This window comes from Prionailurus viverrinus, chromosome E2 (assembly GCF_022837055.1).
Source record: "Prionailurus viverrinus isolate Anna chromosome E2, UM_Priviv_1.0, whole genome shotgun sequence".
NCBI lineage: Eukaryota > Metazoa > Chordata > Mammalia > Carnivora > Felidae > Prionailurus > Prionailurus viverrinus.
Genome location: NC_062575.1, coordinates 45,906,852 through 45,924,752, shown reverse-complemented (window position 1 = coordinate 45,924,752; position 17,901 = coordinate 45,906,852). Strand labels below are relative to the sequence as shown.

General features: G+C 38.4%; 2 protein-coding genes across 13 annotated transcripts in view; one reads left to right on the top strand and one right to left on the bottom strand.

Annotated features, from left to right (window-relative positions):
- Positions 1 to 4,167, bottom strand: part of ZNF829 (zinc finger protein 829) — a 26,897-nt gene extending 22,730 nt beyond the window's left edge. For 6 of the 12 annotated variants that reach the window (XM_047836900.1, XM_047836898.1, XM_047836899.1 and 3 more), the window contains exons 1-2: positions 3,749 to 4,167; positions 3,096 to 3,164 (exon numbers count right to left, since the gene is read on the bottom strand). Coding sequence is in view for 6 of the 12 variants with exons in the window: in XM_047836894.1 (XP_047692850.1) it covers positions 3,096 to 3,128 (33 nt within the window). In the remaining 6 variants the exon portion in view is untranslated. Of the gene's footprint in view, positions 1 to 3,095; positions 3,165 to 3,409; positions 3,639 to 3,748 lie in introns of those variants that run through there. The other 6 variants (XM_047836896.1, XM_047836903.1, XM_047836895.1 and 3 more) reach the window with 3 other exon arrangements.
- A 28-nt stretch (positions 4,168 to 4,195) lies between these two features.
- Positions 4,196 to 17,901, top strand: part of LOC125152563 (uncharacterized) — an 80,301-nt gene continuing 66,595 nt past the window's right edge. Inside the window, 2 exon segments of the mRNA XM_047834642.1 lie at positions 4,196 to 4,312; positions 11,283 to 11,341. Of these exon segments, the coding sequence (XP_047690598.1) occupies positions 4,288 to 4,312; positions 11,283 to 11,341 (84 nt within the window). The 5' untranslated portion in view covers positions 4,196 to 4,287.

Genomic DNA, 17,901 nt, shown 5'->3' with positions numbered 1-17,901 from the left:
CCCACATCACAGGGAAGTACAATTAGAGATTTCCAGCAGGAATTTCTCCCAAAATCCCACAAAAGTACCCCATAGAAAATGAGTCAGTGCTAAACATCCATAAAAGGAAGAGACACCAAGATCAAAACAATAGCACCACTCAAGTAAGACTTTTCTCCTTACCTCCTCTTCCCTACCCATTGCAACCTCATAGGAGCCAGAAACTGCCTACTGGGTGGGAGAAAAGAAATTTAGGTTAAAGAAACGAAGAAGTTTAGCGTATGCCCTTTTTCACACTGCAAGCTTCTAGCTTACAGCAAGGCTGAACTCAAAGAAAAGGCTTTAAATGAAACTTACATATTATTACATTCAACTGGAGATTGTAATTAGCAAAGTGAGACTGACCTTGTCACTAAAAACAACTTGGTAAAGGATACCAAGGAGTGATCAAATCAATTATAGGGACTGCACAAGTTTTTGACCAGGGCAACAACAACAACAAAAATTAGCACACAGAGACAGTTGAGAGTAGAAATTATGAAAAAAGATTTATTTTGCTTACTTCCTACGGAGTCCTGCTTATTTCAAAGTTATGGTTATAAACTGATTTGGTTTTCCAGGTACACATTCATATCATCTGCATAGTGATAATCTTATATCCTCTTTTCTAATTTTTAACCTACTTTTTTCTCTTGTTAAAGTGCTTTGGTTAATAACAAGAGAACAACGTTAAATAACACTGGTGATGGTGTGTATCCTTGTCTTTTTTCTGATTTTACTAGGAATAGTTCAAATATTTCCTGATTAAACATTAGGTTAAAAAAATAAGGGTGCCTGTCTGGCTTAGTCAGTACAGCATGCAACTATTGATCTGGGGGTTGTAGGTTCAAGCCCCACATTGGGTGTAGAAATTACTTAAAAATAAAATCTTAAAAAAAAATTATCTTTCTATATTATTCTACCACCCTAGAGTTATTCCCATTAGTAATGGGCAACAATTCCCATTAATAATGGGCAACAATCTTCACTATAGCAAGCATAATTAGAGGCTGATGGGAGAGGGTAACCTGATATTCTGGGTTTTGGCACAGGAGAATGGATTGAAAATACTCAGCCATCTTCTAAAGAAACTCAGATAGAAAGGTCTTAAACTGAATAGATTTTGGGCAATGGATTCTTAACCTGATTTCCTTTGCCTCTGTACCAAACACACATATTTAAAAAATTGAGAGTAGACCCACCTAGTTCCAAATTTATACTTCAAGAAAACTCTACATACTGAGTTCTCTACTTCAGTACATCCTAATTTTCACGTAAGAGAATCATAAGGTGAATGGATAGCCTTATGATTTATAGAGTTCCCCAAGATTAGAAGTGTTAAAATACAACAGAATAAACATATTTTTACTACCAGCTGGGGAAAGGATCCTAAAACTCTAGCTATCTGACATGCCCTCCACCCCTCCTGAGACCAGGCAAGGTTTTTTTGCTTAACAGTGCTTTGATTTGAACTATATGTAACAACTCTCAAAACCAGAAAGAGATTAAGAGACAAAAAAAAGGTAATGATAAGAAATTTCAACCTAAGTTTAATTAGAGCTTGAGAAGGGAGAAGAAAGAGATAATAAGGCAGGGGCAATCTTTGAAGGTGGCTGAGAATTTTCTTAATAAACTAGTAAGAATCACCTATTCACAAATTCAAAAAATGCTACAAATTCCAAGCAGATACAAGTTTTAAAAGGCACATTTAGACACATTATACTAAAATTACAGAAAACCAAAAACTGGGAGAAAGTCTTAAAAACAGCCAGAGGAAGAAAAGCCAAAATACCTTCAAAGGAGAGAAAAGCTAGAATAATTAAGACTGTGATATTGTGATAGAGCAAAAGAACAAGGAGGACAAACAGTGTATGTCCCATGTACATAAGAACACTGGATATTTATATATATTTGGATATATCTGAAATGAGAACATAATGGACTAATATATGGTACTGAGAGAGCTAGAGAAGAATTCATAAGGGGGAAAAGAACCACAGGCTCCACTTTATGCCATATACAAAAGCCTGAGGTGCATTAAATGTATAAATAGGAGAGGCAAAACTTTTTTTTAAAGATTTTACACCCAACTCACAGCCCCAAGATCGAGAGCCACACATCCCACTGACTAAGCCAGCCAGGCACCCCAGAAAGGCAAAGCTTATAGCTTTAAGCATAAATATAAAAGAATATTCGCATAACCTTGGGACAAGAAAGGATTTCTTAAAATACAAAAAGCACCAACCATAAAGAAAAAAATTGTTAAATTTGACTATGTTAAAGTTAGGACTTCTTTTCATAAAACCACCTTAAAGGAAGTGTTAAAACAATCTAAATAGTAGTAAAATATAATCAATGAAGGACCCATATCCACATTATATGAAGAACTCCTATGAATCAACAAGAGATAATCCAAGAGCAAAAATAGGTAAAAGATTCTAATCAGGCAGGTCACAAAACAAGAAACCGTAATAACCAATAAACATATGAAACAGTGTTTCATCTCATTATTAATCATGGGAGTCCAATTTCAAATCTGTGTGTGTATGTGTAAATATTTAAAGATTTCAAAGTCTGACGTAACTGATCTGAAAAAAAAGGACCAGAACTCATTCATACAAAGAAATAAATATCATTGAAAAATAGTATTCACAAAGACAATCTGACAACACAGGAGAATGACACTTTTTAGTGAAAATGTAGGACATAATATGGTAAATGAAGTATAATTTGATTTTGTAAAAATAATAAAAATTCATCAAAATATTAACTAGTTATTTGAGTGATTACATTTTATTTTTTCTTGGTAATTCTGTTGTTTTCAAAATCTCTACAGTAATCATGCTTTTATTTTAAAATCATAATATTGAATTTATAAAGAAGAAAACAACAAACACAAGTAGAGCCATTTTCCAAATAAGTGAACATTAAGTATTTGGTGCTGTTGGGCTTTAATACCAGGCTGGACTATCTTTTCCTCTAATAGGGAAATTACAGCGATTTATAATCAAATGGCATAACTTTATCAAACATTTAACTTTCAAAAGAAAGAAAGCAAAGAGGAAACCTCAACACACCTTGGACATTGCTTGCAGAAGTTCATTTTGCATTCTTTCCTTCTCTTCTGCACCTGGATAAGGGTAGAACTGAGAGAGGAAAAATTGTAAAACACCAGGTTTTCCTTGTTTCCCAAACTAGTCTGGTCAGAGGTCAGCCCAAGCCCCAGCCCCAGCACCCAAAACACAGGGAATGGAGATCAGAGGAGAATAAGGCATCCTGCCCAACCCCGGTGTGTCAGGAAAAAGCTGAGGTCACTGCTGTCAAGGGACTATAATCTGACTAAACTTCACAGAGGTTCCCCGGGGACAGAGTTCTGGAGTTACAATCTTACACATGGAAGGAGCCCCATAACCAGACACACTGCCGCCACACACTGGGCATGGTCATACTTAAATCAATGGGATACGCAGCCCACAGCCGCACACACAGAGCCACACAGGGTAACACAGTTATAATCACATTCCTATCACTGAACACGTAACAGTTACTCTCGTACAGTCGCAGGGTCACAGTCATACATCACCATAGGGACACACGCAGCAGCAACCCCACAAGGATAGACAACTGATATCTGCACACAGGTCTCAGTGTCACAATCTCACAGACGATCCCACAACCTCCCCTTTTCATGCAGCTCCGCTCGCACAGACAGAGAGACCCAATTCCGTACCTGCCTCCGGTCTCCTCAACTTAGGCCTTTCGGGTCTCCCGGGGTTGCAACCTGCATAGCCGAGCCTGTTCCCGCGGGACCCACGGACCCTCACCTCATGGATCTAACGGTCCCGCCAGACGTGACGAAACGTTCGAGTTCCTGCGAGAAGAGCGACCGGCCACCCGGCCCTCTGGGAAATGTGGTCCAAAGCTGGACCCACAGCCAATTCCTCTCGGCGCCCTGCCTGGCCCCTCCCGAAACGACTGTAACTGCAATTCTCGGCGTCTAGCCGAGTCTCAGGGTTGAGAGGCACTGTAGCTTGGCAGGCTCCAGCCGGCCCTCGAGCGCGCACCTGGCCCGCGCCCCTCCCTCACACAGGAAACTCAGACTGCGTTCTGGCCGGAAGTTGAATCGGGCCGCGAAGCCTTCTGGGAGGTGTTGTTGTGCTCAGAAACGTCCGTTGGGAGGCGGGCGCGAAGGGATGGTTCAGCCTTGCCGGCGCCTGGCCTGGACCTTTCTTGTGGGTCGCTTTCACCCAGCCTCCCACTGCGCTGTGGATGCGCATTCGGGCGTTTCCAGCAGGTGACGCTACCGCGTCCCCGCGGCGGGGCATGGGGGAGGGGTTTGAGGTGTCTGGGCTGCTCAGTTGCGTTGCTCACGGGGCGGGGCCTCTGAGGAGGCCCTGCGCGGCTGGAGTGGCAGCGGTGCAAAGTGCCCGGGGTTGGGAAGTACGCGCCTGTCGGGTGGTTGGAGTTATTGGAACAAGAAACTGTGGTGGGAGTCAGTGTGTGTGTGTGTGTGTGTGTGTGTGTGTGTGTGTGTGTGACTGTGGTGATGTGTGTGATAGTAAGGGGGCGTGGTTGCGTGTGAGTGTAATGGAGTAATTGTGATGGGATATATGATTGTGGTGTTGTGGTTGTGTGTGGCGGTAGGGTGTTTGTGTGGTTCTCGGAGAAGGTCGATGGTGAGGTGTTTGTGATGTGTATAGTGGTTCTTGTCTTATTTGAGTTGACTTCGGTGTAGCGTTTGTCATGGTTGGTAACTGCTTGGGAAAAAAATCTGTATAAATTTTTTTTGTATTTGGTTTTAAGCAGTCCTCCCTGCCCTCCTTGGCCACTCCTTAGTCTCCTTTGCTGTCTTTTTTTCCCTGGAAGTTCTTGGCGCTTTTCTGCTGCTTTCCAGTTTTCCTGTCGACCTTTTCCAGGTTCATTATCTCAACATCATATGGCTTCTTATCATATGTATAATTTAGCTATTGTTATGATAATAATGCTGCCTAACAAACTACCCCTAAACTCAGTGACGAACTACAGCAAGCATTTATTCTCATGGTCACCTGTTCACAGGTTTTCTGTGTTGAGTTTACTTAGGCTGGGGTTGGCTGGACTGCAGTATGGATTTAAATCTGCTCCACATGTGTTCTTTCTGCTGCTCAGGCTAAAAGGACAGTGGTTAACCATGACATGTTCTCCTCATTATGAATCACCAGAGCCCAAGACAGATCATACAAACACCCTTAAAAACCTCTGCTCCTAAATATGCTAATAATATGTTAGTCAAAGCAAGCCACATGGCTAAGCTTAATGTCAGTTACACCCAAAATGGGAGCACAAGGCAAAGTTACATGGTGAAGAGTGAATATTGGGGGGGGGGGGGGGGAGGGAGTGTGTGAAGAATTGAGACCAAGATTCTAATCTACCACATTACAAAACATGTCTCTTTATCCTGGTGAATGCCTTTTAGTCCAAGTTCTCTTGTCTGATAATATTCCTTTTCAGGTTTTGTTATTGTATTACCCAGGAATTTCATTTTCCAGCCCCTTCTTTTTATGTTTTTATGCTTCACATCTCTTGTAAAGAGTATATTGCTGGGCTTTTTACTCTTTTATCCTGTGTGAATGTTGTTTTAATAGGTGAGTTTAATTCATTTGCATTTATTGGCATTGCTGATATAAATTTGTTTTTTACTTATTGCGACTTTTTTATTGTGCACATTTACCTTATTCCCCTTTCCCTCTTCAGTGCTTTGGTTTCTGTTCTTTTCTTTGAATTTTTAATACGCACACATAGCAAAATCCCAACTTAAGATTTTCAAACACTTGAACTCCAAACTACCCACTCATTTCTATGTTATTCTTGTCTAATGTATTATTTTCTTCTGACTTTAAATGCCCCAAGTTAGTGGAGTTCATTTGTTAAATACATATTTATGTGTATATATATATGTGTGTGTGTGTGTATGTATATATAAAAATGTGTACATATGTGTTTTTATATATATGTGTATATATATTTTTAAATTTTGATAAAATAGAGATAACAGCACATAACATAAAATTTACCATCTTAATATCCGCACCCCCATTTTAATTGCAGCATTATTTACAGTAGCCAAGATAGGGAAACATTCATCGACAGATAAACAGGCACAGAAAATGTGGCATATATATACAATGGAATATTATCCAAAGAAGGAAAACCTGCCATTTGTGACCACATGGATGAACCTGGAGAACAATTACGCTATGTGAAATAAGCCAGTAGCAGGACAAGTACTACATAATTCCATTTGTATGACATATATAAAACAGATTCAAGAAGCATGAGAAGAGAAAAATGGTTGCCAGAGCTTGGGAGTAGAGGGAAATGGAGAATTGTTGTTCTGTGGGCATAAAGTTTCTGTTGTGCCAGATGAATAAGTTCTAGAGATCAGTACAACATAGAACCTATACTAACAAAGCAGTATTATGAACTTTGTTAAAAGTATAGATTTCATGTTAATTATTCTTATAGAAACAAAACACAAAAGAACACGAAATTTTTAGAGGTAATAGATATGTTTAGTACTTTGGTTATGGAATTGGTACTGGATATATGCATTTGTCCAAACTCACCAGGATGTATATATTAAATGTGTGCAATTTTTTGTGTATTAATTATACTTCAATAAAGCTAAAAACATTTAACATTTTAATCATTTTTAAATGTTGAGTTCAATGGCATTACATTCATATTGCTATAACACTATCACCATCCGTCCATCCATCCATCCATAGAACTCTTCATCTTGCAAGACTTTATACCCATTAAACAATAATTCCCCATTCCTTGGATTCCCCAGTCTGAGCGACTATTCTACTTTCTGTCTATATGAATTTGACTTAGTACCTTATATAGTTTGGATCATACAGTATTTGTCTTTTTGTGACTGGTTTAACTTAGCATAATGTCCTCAAGATTCATCCATGTTAAAGCATGTATCAGAATTTCCTTCCTTCTTAAGGCTAAGATTCCACTGTATGTATGCACCACATTTTGTTTATCCATTCATCTGTCAGCACATTCTTTGGTTGCTTCCACCTTTTGACTATTGCAGATAATGCTGCCGTAAACATGGGTGTACAAGTCCCTGCTTTCAGGTTTTTTGGGTACATCCCCAGAAGTGGAATTTTAGGATCATATGGTAATTCTGTTTTTCATTTTTTTTTTAATTTTTTTTTCAACGTTTATTTATTTTTGGGACAGAGAGAGACAGAGCATGAACGGGGGAGGGGCAGAGAGAGAGGGAGACCCAGAATCGGAAACAGGCTCCAGGCTCTGAGCCATTAGCCCAGAGCCTGACGCGGGGCTTGAACTCACGGACCGCGAGATCGTGACCTGGCTAAAGTCGGACACTTAACCGACTGCACCACCCAGGCGCCCTCATTTTTTGACTGCCATACTGTTTTCCATAGTAGCTACACCATTAAAAAAAATTTTTTTTAATGTTTATTTTGGGAGGGGAGGAGAGACAGTGTGGCAGAGAGAGAGGGAGACATAGAATCTGAAGCAGGCTCCAGGCTCTGAGCTGTCAGCACAGAGCCTGATACGGGGCTTGGACCCATGAACCGTGAGATCATGACGAGCTGAAGTCAGCCGCTCAACTAACTGAGCCACCCAGGCACACTGTGGCTACACCATTTAAAAATTTTTTAAATGTTTTTTAAATTTATTTTAGAGAGAGAGCAAGCAGGGGAGGAGAAGAGAAGAGAGGGAGACACAGAAACCAAAGCAGGCTCCAGGCTCTGAGCTGTCAGCACAAAGCCTGATGCGGGGCTCAAACCCATGAACCGTGAGATCATGACCTGAGCTGAAGTCGGACGCTTAACTGATTGGGCCACCCAGGTGCCCTGACACCATTTTTTTTTAATTTTTTTTTTCACGTTTATTTATTTTTGAGACAGAGAGAGACAGAGCATGAACGGGGGAGGGGCAGAGAGAGAGGGAGACACAGAATCAGAAGCAGGCTCCAGGCTCTGAGCCATCAGCCCAGAGCCTGACGCGAGGCTCGAACTCACGGACCTCGAGATCGTGACCCGGGCTGAAGTCGGACGCTTAACCGACTGAGCCACCCAGGCGCCCCGCCCTGACACCATTTTAATGAACATATTTTTTTGAGCACCTATCATCAATGGCAAAAACAGATAAAATAAATCCCTGTTTTCATGGAGTTTATATGAGGGGGTACACAGACAATATGTATGATAAATTATATAGTTTGTTAGTGATAATTGCTATAGGGGAAAAAATAGAAATTGTGTGATGGATATTAGGATATTAGATATTAGGATATCTCAAAATTATTGTAATTGAACGTTACTGTTTTATTTTGTTCTGTTATACAGTGCAAGGATTATTCTCTTGCATATTATTATTTTAATTTTTACCTACTAAAGGCTCAAAGCAGATGATAATATTTCTTAACTTGGCCATTTTATCCATCCAATATCATTGTGATGTGAGTATAATTCTCATTTCAGATGAAGAGTATTGGAATTCTAAATTGCAACTCTTTTACCTCAGTTGCGAAGATAAATGGGAAATGGAATAGCTGCAGCTCTCTTTTACTCCGAATCTAGAGTTGCTGCAAAGCTGTCTTTTTTTACTCACCTTTGTATTTGTCTCTGCACAGGGTCTGCACCTTTATGTTCACAGAAGATATTTGAAGAGCAGACACTATGTGAACATCACTGTAGTGTTTACCTTGTTTGTCTATAGTCTTGGTGTTTCTCCTGAGCACTTGGTTCAACCTAGGTTGCTAAGTCTTTGGGTTTTCCTCCAGATTTCTGCTGTCTCTGGATCCAGCCTCTCTGGTCAGTGATTCCAATGAATGTGAATTATAAGCAAGGAAGTTAATTGTTTGGGGCTGTATTAGTTATCTACTATTGTGTAACAAATTACCTTAAAATTTAGTGGCTTAAACAACAGGAAATATTTATTGTCTCACTTTCTGTGGGGAATGAGGAACAACTTATCTGTATACTGTGGCTCAGATATTTCATGAAGCCGCAGTCAAGATGTTGACAAAGCTGCAGTCTTTGGAAGACTAGATTAGAGGTGGAGGATTTGCCTCCTAGGTGGCTGGCAAGCTAGTGTTAGCTGAGGGCAGGAGCCTCTCCCTATCGGTGGTTGAGTGTCTTCATGGAATGGTGGCTGGCTTCTCTCAAAGTGCATGGTTCAAAAATGTACAATATAAAAACCACAATGTCATATATTGCTTAATTTCGGAAGTCACACACTGTCATTTCTGCAACATCCTATTGGTTAAACAGATCGACTCTATTCAGCATGGGAAGGGTGTACAAAAACCATGAATACCATAAGGCAGTGATCATTAGGAGCCATCTTGGAGGCTGGTTACCATAGGGATCTAGTGAGAAAAAACAAGTAAATTGGATTTGTATCATAAGCCCACAGGTCCTCCCTCCACAAAGATAAGACAGATCTGTGATATAACTAAAAGGAAGCCTGGAGGACAGGTATCCATCATGGAAGGAGACCTTCTGACCTGAGACCTCTCCTGGAGGCTGGAGAGTCCTGAGATAGAGTGGACCCTGGAATTGCTGGATCTGCAGCTTATTTTAACCCTTCTGCCCTGAGTGGGCAAAGCCTGAATGACTTCTCAACCTTGAGACATCAGCAGTAGCTGTGTGACAGTGGAGCGTTTTACCCAGATGATGGAAAGGAGAGGTGAGGTGGTTCAGAGATGAGCAGAGTTTAGGAGAAAAAGGCTGTACACTGAGGGGCAGAAAGAGTAAAAAGAGTTAGGAAATTCAGTACTCCTAGCAAGAAAGTTCATATTGGTGATAATTGACTGTGCAGGGTAGACATTTGTTTTTTATTTATTCACTTGATTTTTTTAAATAAGTATTTTAAATGTAATTTCTATCTCTCTTACATTTAGATTTTTTTGTAAAGGGCTGTCAAATATATAACCATAAGCAAAATTTCCTACTCTATCCTTTCTCATCCCTTGATCCCACTCCCTAGAAGCAACCATTTTGAACATTTTGGTGTTCAGTTCCACTTTCCTGAATAACATCCTCATACAGCTCATGCTTGATTTCTCAGTTTTAGATATTTCCTGGTGACTTTTGACAATGGAGATAGGGATTTATCTCTGTTTTCTACCTAACCTCTTTCTTGCCTTCCTCATCCTACCCTTCCCCCACTCACCTTCTCCTAGTCCTTCTTTCTAATATGGTGTTATTAGAGGTTGAAGGTTGACCAGATGCCAGGATGTGCATCTATTTTGGGGTGGGGGGGTGGGCTGGTCAGTCTTCCCAGCAAGAAGTCCTAGATTTTGCTTGAGGAGTATAAGCCAGAAATGCTTTGGGAAGGCAAATAAGGGTAGGAAGTGATGAGGGGGGAGAGGGAGGATACCTCATCTTTCAACATTACAACTTTCACTTTAATTCCCTTATTTTCTCTACATTGCTCCTGTTCCCATCCCTGCATTTGGTTCCCATCCCATACTCCTGGTACCTAGTGCCCCATTCCTAAGCCTTTCAAGGGTTCTGCCGTGGTTTCCCCACCCTTCCCCCACCCTCACTTAAGCTGCAGCTTTCTCTAGTTAATTAGATAACAGTCATCTGTCTCTAGCTTCCAAAATTTTGTTGATATCTCTTATCTGCTGAAGTCTCTGTATTCTTTATCCTTGTGAAATTCAGCTTCCTTTGTTCCTTTACTTTCATCATGGTTGGGTTTGGAAGAGGGCAGAAGTAAATGCAAATATGCACTCTTCTATGAGTTTTTTAGATTAAAATTTAAATTAAATTGTTTGAAAATATCATTAGAATCATGATCGCATTTTATTTTTTCCATCATAAGAATGTTTCACAATGCCTATAACTTGTCTCTGATGAAAGTTTTCCCACGTTTTTTGCAGTGCTTCATAAATTATATAATTTTTTAATCTTTGTAGTATGTATTAGTATGTACTTGAAATAAATTTCCTAGTAAGAATAAAATAACAGGTTCCTAGGGAAAAGCTATATTGTCAATAAATTCATTGGGCACCCTGTACTTAGCCTTTCATAAATTCCCATTGGGCCCTGTATGATTACATTAGTCTTTCATGTACATTTCAGCATCTCTATATCCTAGTGGTCACTAACATTTCTCAGTGCTTTGAGGATCATTATAGATGATATTATAGCCACCTGGTACTGAAGATTTATATAGTCCTTTGTCTGGAGCTCTGAAGTAAATTTGCTTTATTTCTCTTCCCTCAGCTTGGCATTCTCAGGACTCTGACCTTTTGGAGGAAGAAGACGATATGACCAGGTCTCTTGTACGTTTTAAGCATTTATTTGTTTCCTGTATTATTTTACAATGCAGTAGTAGTGGGTTACCTTAACATACCAGTATATTGGAAAAAACTAAATTGATGAAAATTAAGGTGAGGAAAAATACAGATGGAAGATCAGAACCAGGTAAAATTTGGGATACGGCCCATACAAAGTTATTAAAGTTGAGTTCAATTTGAATATGAGTGGGAGAAACAAAAGCAAACTGTGACACAAAGTTTATTCCATAATTTGCACTGTTTATGAGGAAAAAGCTATTAAGGAAGGAAAGAGAAAGCTTTTCATTGGCACCATCATTCTTATACTTTTAAGCTTAGATATTTTCAAAGTCTGTCCTGGCCAAAGATTAAAAACTAAAATTATCTGGAAGAGTAAATAGAACACATCTTTAAAATGATCCTACATATATATTTTCTTCAGTTGAGATTATTACAAATTGAGCTAAAACATACTAACATTCTATGGAAAAATCTAGTTCTCTTATCTATAGCTTTCCTCATTTTTTTTTTATTATTGACTCAGAGGATGCAGTATTCTTTGTCTTCTTGCAAAATGACTTGTTCTCCTTTGCTCTTAATTCTTTTTGTTTCCAATTCTAGAATCCCTTACACCTCTGTGGTTTAAATATTATCCACTTCGCTACCTCTTTTTCTCAGCTTATACTTTCCATCCTGAGACACACAAACACACTTCTTTTGGATGTGTGATCATGTGGTTCATGCAGTTATTTCTCCTGTTGGCAGAGTGCTTCCCTAGGCCTGTGGAGACTTAGGTTCAAATCTTGGCCCAGCAACTTACTAAGTGCATGTTATGGGCAGGTTTCTTAATCTCTTTGGCTTTAATTGTTTATAAATGGGAATTATAATAATACTTATCCCATAGGAATATTGGGAGGGTTCAATGCATATAGTAAGTGCTCCATAAATGATAAGTATTGTTAATAATTGTTAACTGTAGAAGTCCTTCCCACCTGAAAAGGCCTTGGGATATGTTGGCTGTGTTCATTGATTGCCTTTTTAGTTTGACATATGAAACCAATGAGATAAAAGAGAATATGCCTGGTTTGGGTTCATACGATTAATCCTTCTCTTTGGTAAAACCCTTAAACACTGTAATAAGGCAAACAGCTTATTTTGCCTTTATAAAAGGGAACAGCTTTTGTAATGCTGCATAAATATACTAACAATTCTTAAAAACCAATAATTAAGAAAACAGAAAATATCATGAAGAACATGAAGAGGCAGTTGGAAGAAATGAAGGTGGCCAGTAAATATTTTAAAATATTAATGTCAAAAAGAAAAAGACTGTTCAGATTTGCAGTTACATTTTTTAGGCGTATTTTGAATTGGTGGGTAATGACCATCTTTTATAAGAAGATTCCAAATAGTTCACACATGCATTTTGTCTATGTAGTAGAAATCTGGAGATCAAGCAGTTGTGGTCTGCAAGTGGGATACTCGTAGCTATCAAAAAATTCATAATAGCTCTTGTCAGATGTGAAAGCCAAATGTTTTGGACTATCAAATAGAAATAGACTGCCTCTGTTCCTGGGCTTGCAGTCCCAAATTCATTCTACGATACAGATATAAATCTAGTCCATGGCAATTTTTATTTATGTGTGAATAGACTACAGCTAGAAAAGCAGCTAGAAAAATTTTTCTACGACAATAGCTTTATTATGTGCCAGGTGTATTATGCTATAAACTTTACATAGCTTATTTCATGTAATCATTATCAGAAGCTTGTAAAGTAGATATTATTATTTTAGTTTTTACCAAGGAAGGAAGTAAAGCACAAAGTTTAAGAAGTTGGCATAACTTCACGTATGACGTGTATATTAAAGCCAGAATTCAAACCATACAACCTGACTCTAGGACCACACCATGATACTGTACAGATTGAAGCCCACTCATGAATGAAGGAATGCAATTGACTGTTCATATTATTTGTTCATTTTATATTAGTCTTTTTTCTACTTGATTTTAGGGAATTTTAAGAATGCCTGTTTTAGCATTAAGATTTATATAGATACCTTTGCCTAATCTATCACTTTTATGTTGTTTTGTATCTTTTGTTGTATAGACACTTTAAATTTGGATAGTTACATTTAGCATATTATAAATATGGGCCATATACAATAAGAATTCAGTCAATATACAGCATCAGTATTTAATAGTCCTTTCTTTCATGAATTGCCAATGTTGGTCTTTTCTAAGATAGCTTTTTTTTTTCTTTAAGTTTATTTATTTTGAGAGACAGTGCATGCAAGCAGGGGAGGGGCAGAGAGAGAAAGAGGGAGAGAGAGAATTCCAAGCAGGCTCTGTGCTGTCAGCACAGAGCCCGACATGGGGCTCAATCCCATGAACTGTAAGATCATGACCTGAAATGAAATCAAGAGTTGGATGCTCAACCAACTGAGCCACCTAAGCACCCCATTCTAAGATAGCTTTCATAATGTTGGGTTATAGAGATAGTCTGTTTTCAAAAGAAAACAGACCATTTTTGCATGTAGACCAGTTGTTCCAACACCATTGTTAAATAGATATTTCCTTTGTGATGCCACCTTTATCGTGTACATGCTTAATTGTTTCTAGGCTCTTTATTCTCTTTCTTTATTCTATTTGTCTACATCTATACCAGTACTATACTTCTGTGTGTGGGTGTGTTTACATTGTTTTAATTACCATAATTTTAAAATAACCCTGTTACATAGGCAAGGATTTCCCCATCTCCCACCACACACCACACATATGTTGTTCATAGTCTTTTAGAAATTTCTTAGCTACTTTGGAACCCCTGTGGTTCCACTTGAATTTTATTTATTTTTTATTTTTTTTAAGTGTTTTTAATGTTTTATTTATTTTTGAAAGAGAGAGCAAGTCGGGGACGAACAGAGATGGGACAGAGGACCAGAAGCAGGCTCCATGCTGACAGCACAGAGCCCAATCCGCAGCTCAAACCCATAAACCCCCATGCTACCACATTTATTTACTATAATTCTATATGCCTAGTCATGTAAAAAGAGAAAAAAATGTGAGATACAAATTGGGAAGGTGTGTGCAAAATTATGATATCTAGATGATACCGTTATGGACGTGGGCAGCTGAAGAGAAATAATAGAACTCAATCTCATATGGACACAAAATTAATTTATATAAAACCAATAGCATTCTATATATAAATCACAACCAGCTCAAAAATAAAATGGAAGAGGGGCACATAGGTGGCTCAATCAGTTAAGCATCTGACTTGGTTTCAGCTCAGGTCATGATCTCACAGTTTGTGAGTCTGAGCTCTGCATCAGGCTCTATGCTGACAGTGTGGATCCTGCTTGGGATATTCTCTCTCTCTCTCTCTCTCTCTCTCTCTCTCTCTCTCAATAAATAAAATAAATAAACTAAAAATAAATAAAATGGAAGATAGTAAAAGTAGAAAAAAAAACCATAAGGAAAAAAAATATGGGAGAAAAAAACTTAAAATATTAATGTGGCCTAAAAGAGGATTTCAATACATTTTTAAAGCATATGTTTTGGATAAGATCCATCACTATTAAACCAATTTAATTTTAAATTAATCTTTAGACTTTGTAAAGATTCTAAATATTTTTCTTAGAATAAGGCAAGTCTATTCAAACTGAGTCTAGAATATATTTGAAAAGTAAGGATATAAAATAGCCAAGAAGAAATATGAAAAAATGTTGTGTGTCATGCTCTAAGTTCTTAAAGGAATATTTAATATTTGTGTAATCCTTTTTTTTTGAGTTTTAAACTATTTACACTTTATTTTTTTTTCAATGTATGAAATTTATTGTCAAATTGGTTTCCATACAACACCCAGTGCTCATCCCAAAAGGTGCCCTCCTCAATACCCATCACCCACCCTCCCCTCCCTCCCACCCCCCATCAACCCTCAGTTTGTTCTCAGTTTTTAACAGTCTCTTAGGCTTTGGCTCTCTCCCACTCTAACCTCTTTTTTTTTTTTTCCTTCCCCTCCCCCATGGGTTTCTGTTAAGTTTCTCAAGATCCACATAAGAGTGAAACCATATGGTATCTGTCTTTCTCTGTATGGCTTATTTCACTTAGCATCACACTCTCCAGTTCCATCCACGTTGCTACAAAAGGCCATATTTCATTCTTTTCATTGCCACATAGTATTCCATTGTTGGTGGGAATGCAAATTGGTGCAGCCGCTCTGGAAAGCAGTATGGAGGTTCCTCAGAAAATTAAAAATAGACCTACCCTATGACCCAGCAATAGCACTGCTAGGAATTTACCCAAGGGATACAGAAGTACTGATGCATAGGGGCACTTGTACCCCAATGTTTATAGCAGCACTCTCAACAATAGCCAAATTGTGGAAAGAGCCTAAATGTCCATCAACTGATGAATGGATAAAGAAATTGTGTAATCTTTAAAAAAAAATTTTTTTAACATTTATTTTTGAGAGACAGAAAGAGACAGAGCATGAGCAGGGGAGGGGCAGAGAGAGACAGGGAGACACAGAATCCGAAGCAGGCTCCAGGCTCTGAGCTGTCAGCACAGAGCCCGACGCGGGGCTTGAACCCACAAACTGCGAGATCGTGACCTGAGTTGAAGTCAGATGCTTAACCAACTGAGCCACCCAGGCGCCCTGTTCTGTAATCTTTTTAAAGTTTATTTATTGGGGCACCTGGATGGCTCAGTTGGTTGGGCGTTAAAACAATAAGCATTAAAAAAATATAACTAATCAATTAATTAAAGTTTATTTACTTTGAGAGAGAGAGAGAGAGTGAGCACGAGGTGGGGAGAGCAGAGAAAGAGGGAGAGAAAGAGAATCCCAAGAAGTATCCATGCTGTCAGTGCATAACCCAACTTGGGACTTGAACTCACAAACCACGAGATCATGACCTGAGCCAAAATCAAGAGTCGCACGTTTGACTGACTGAGCCACCCAGGTATCCCTAATATTTGTGTAACTTTAGGAAAAAATAATTTTTTAGAAAAAGTTGTCAGCATCATATATACTACAGAAGTGACATGCAATTGCCTTTATGCCTTTATTGTAAACTTTGTCATTTTAAAAAAACATTTGTCCTATTAAGTATCTTAAAAATGGAGAGGAAAGTGCTGTGGTACCAGCAAGAACTTTGGAGATGTTAAATCTTGTTGCCAGGGCTATGGGGATACCCATCTTTTTTTTTTTTTTTTTTTTTTTTTTTTTTTTACAGGAAAAGGAATAAAACTTAATGACACAAAATTTGTGGGATTTTTTTGTTTGTTTTTGTTTTGTTTTTTGAGGGAGAGAGAGTCTGAGAGAGAGTCAGGGAGGGGCAGAGGGACAGGAACAGAGAATCTTAAGCAGGCTCCACACTGGGCTCTATCTCACTGTTGTGAGATCATGACCTGAGCCGAAATCAAGAGTCGGACGCTTAACCAGACTAAACCACCCAGGTGTCCCATGACACAAACTTTGAATTTATGTTTTTTAAGGTTCAATCTCTTTGTTCCTTACTACTAATATGGCATTTTTAACATATATATGTAAAGAGAGTTAACATCTTAGGAAAGTAGACTATTTTAAAGCACTGACTCATCTTTTTATACAGTCAGAAATCAACCCATATTTATTTCAAGGTCTTTTGTTACTTGTTTTATGTGTTTTTTCAGGAGTGTGATCTTCATTTGTTTTTTTTCCTCTGTGAGATTTATGCTCATTTACTAGATTTAGTGGAAAAGATGTTTTGATGCTAATTTATTAGAACTCATGAAAAATGCATTTTCTCTTTTGTTGTTTTTCCTTATCTTTGTTATACTTTATATTCCTTAGGGATTATATATTCCTAAAACATTTATTGAATGATTACTGGGTCCCACGCTTAGTTCTGAGTGCTTCTCATTTTTTGTCTCCTTTAGTTCTTACGTCAACCTGTTGAGGAAAATGACACTTTACAGATGAGGAAACTGAGACTCAAATTTGGCTATTGTTGAGGTCACACAATTAGTAAATTTTGAAGCCAGTAAATTTTGATGTCAGACTCTACAGCCTCACTGTTAACCAGGAAAAATGTCTAAATCGAGCTCTACTTTGAGAGCCTAGTACTTTGAAAATTTTTTCCAGTTAGGTATGTGTTAATTAGATATCTATACTGCTTTTCTGCTTCTGTTATCATGCTTGGCATGTAGGTTGACTATATGGGTTTGGGGCTCTGCTTTGGGATGCAGGTCAACTGGTCTTGCCAGATCACTAAAGTACATGAACGAAGTCAAGTGAAGAGCTTGCCCCAGGAAACTGCTGCCCTTTCACCTGAATGAATACATGAGGAGCAGACTTGAGGCTACCCAACAGCTCAAGTCGAGGCTGTGAATTGTCTTTTCACTTTCTTGATGATGGCCTTGAAAGCACAAAATTTTTATATTTATCTAACGTCCGTATTTTCCCCCTTTTGTTGCTTATGCTTTTGGTGTCATATCTAAAAATCCATTGCCTAATTCAAGATTACAATTAACACCCATTAACATTGTCATAATATCTCTATTTTTATTTCAGCTCCTTTAATTCTTTTTCA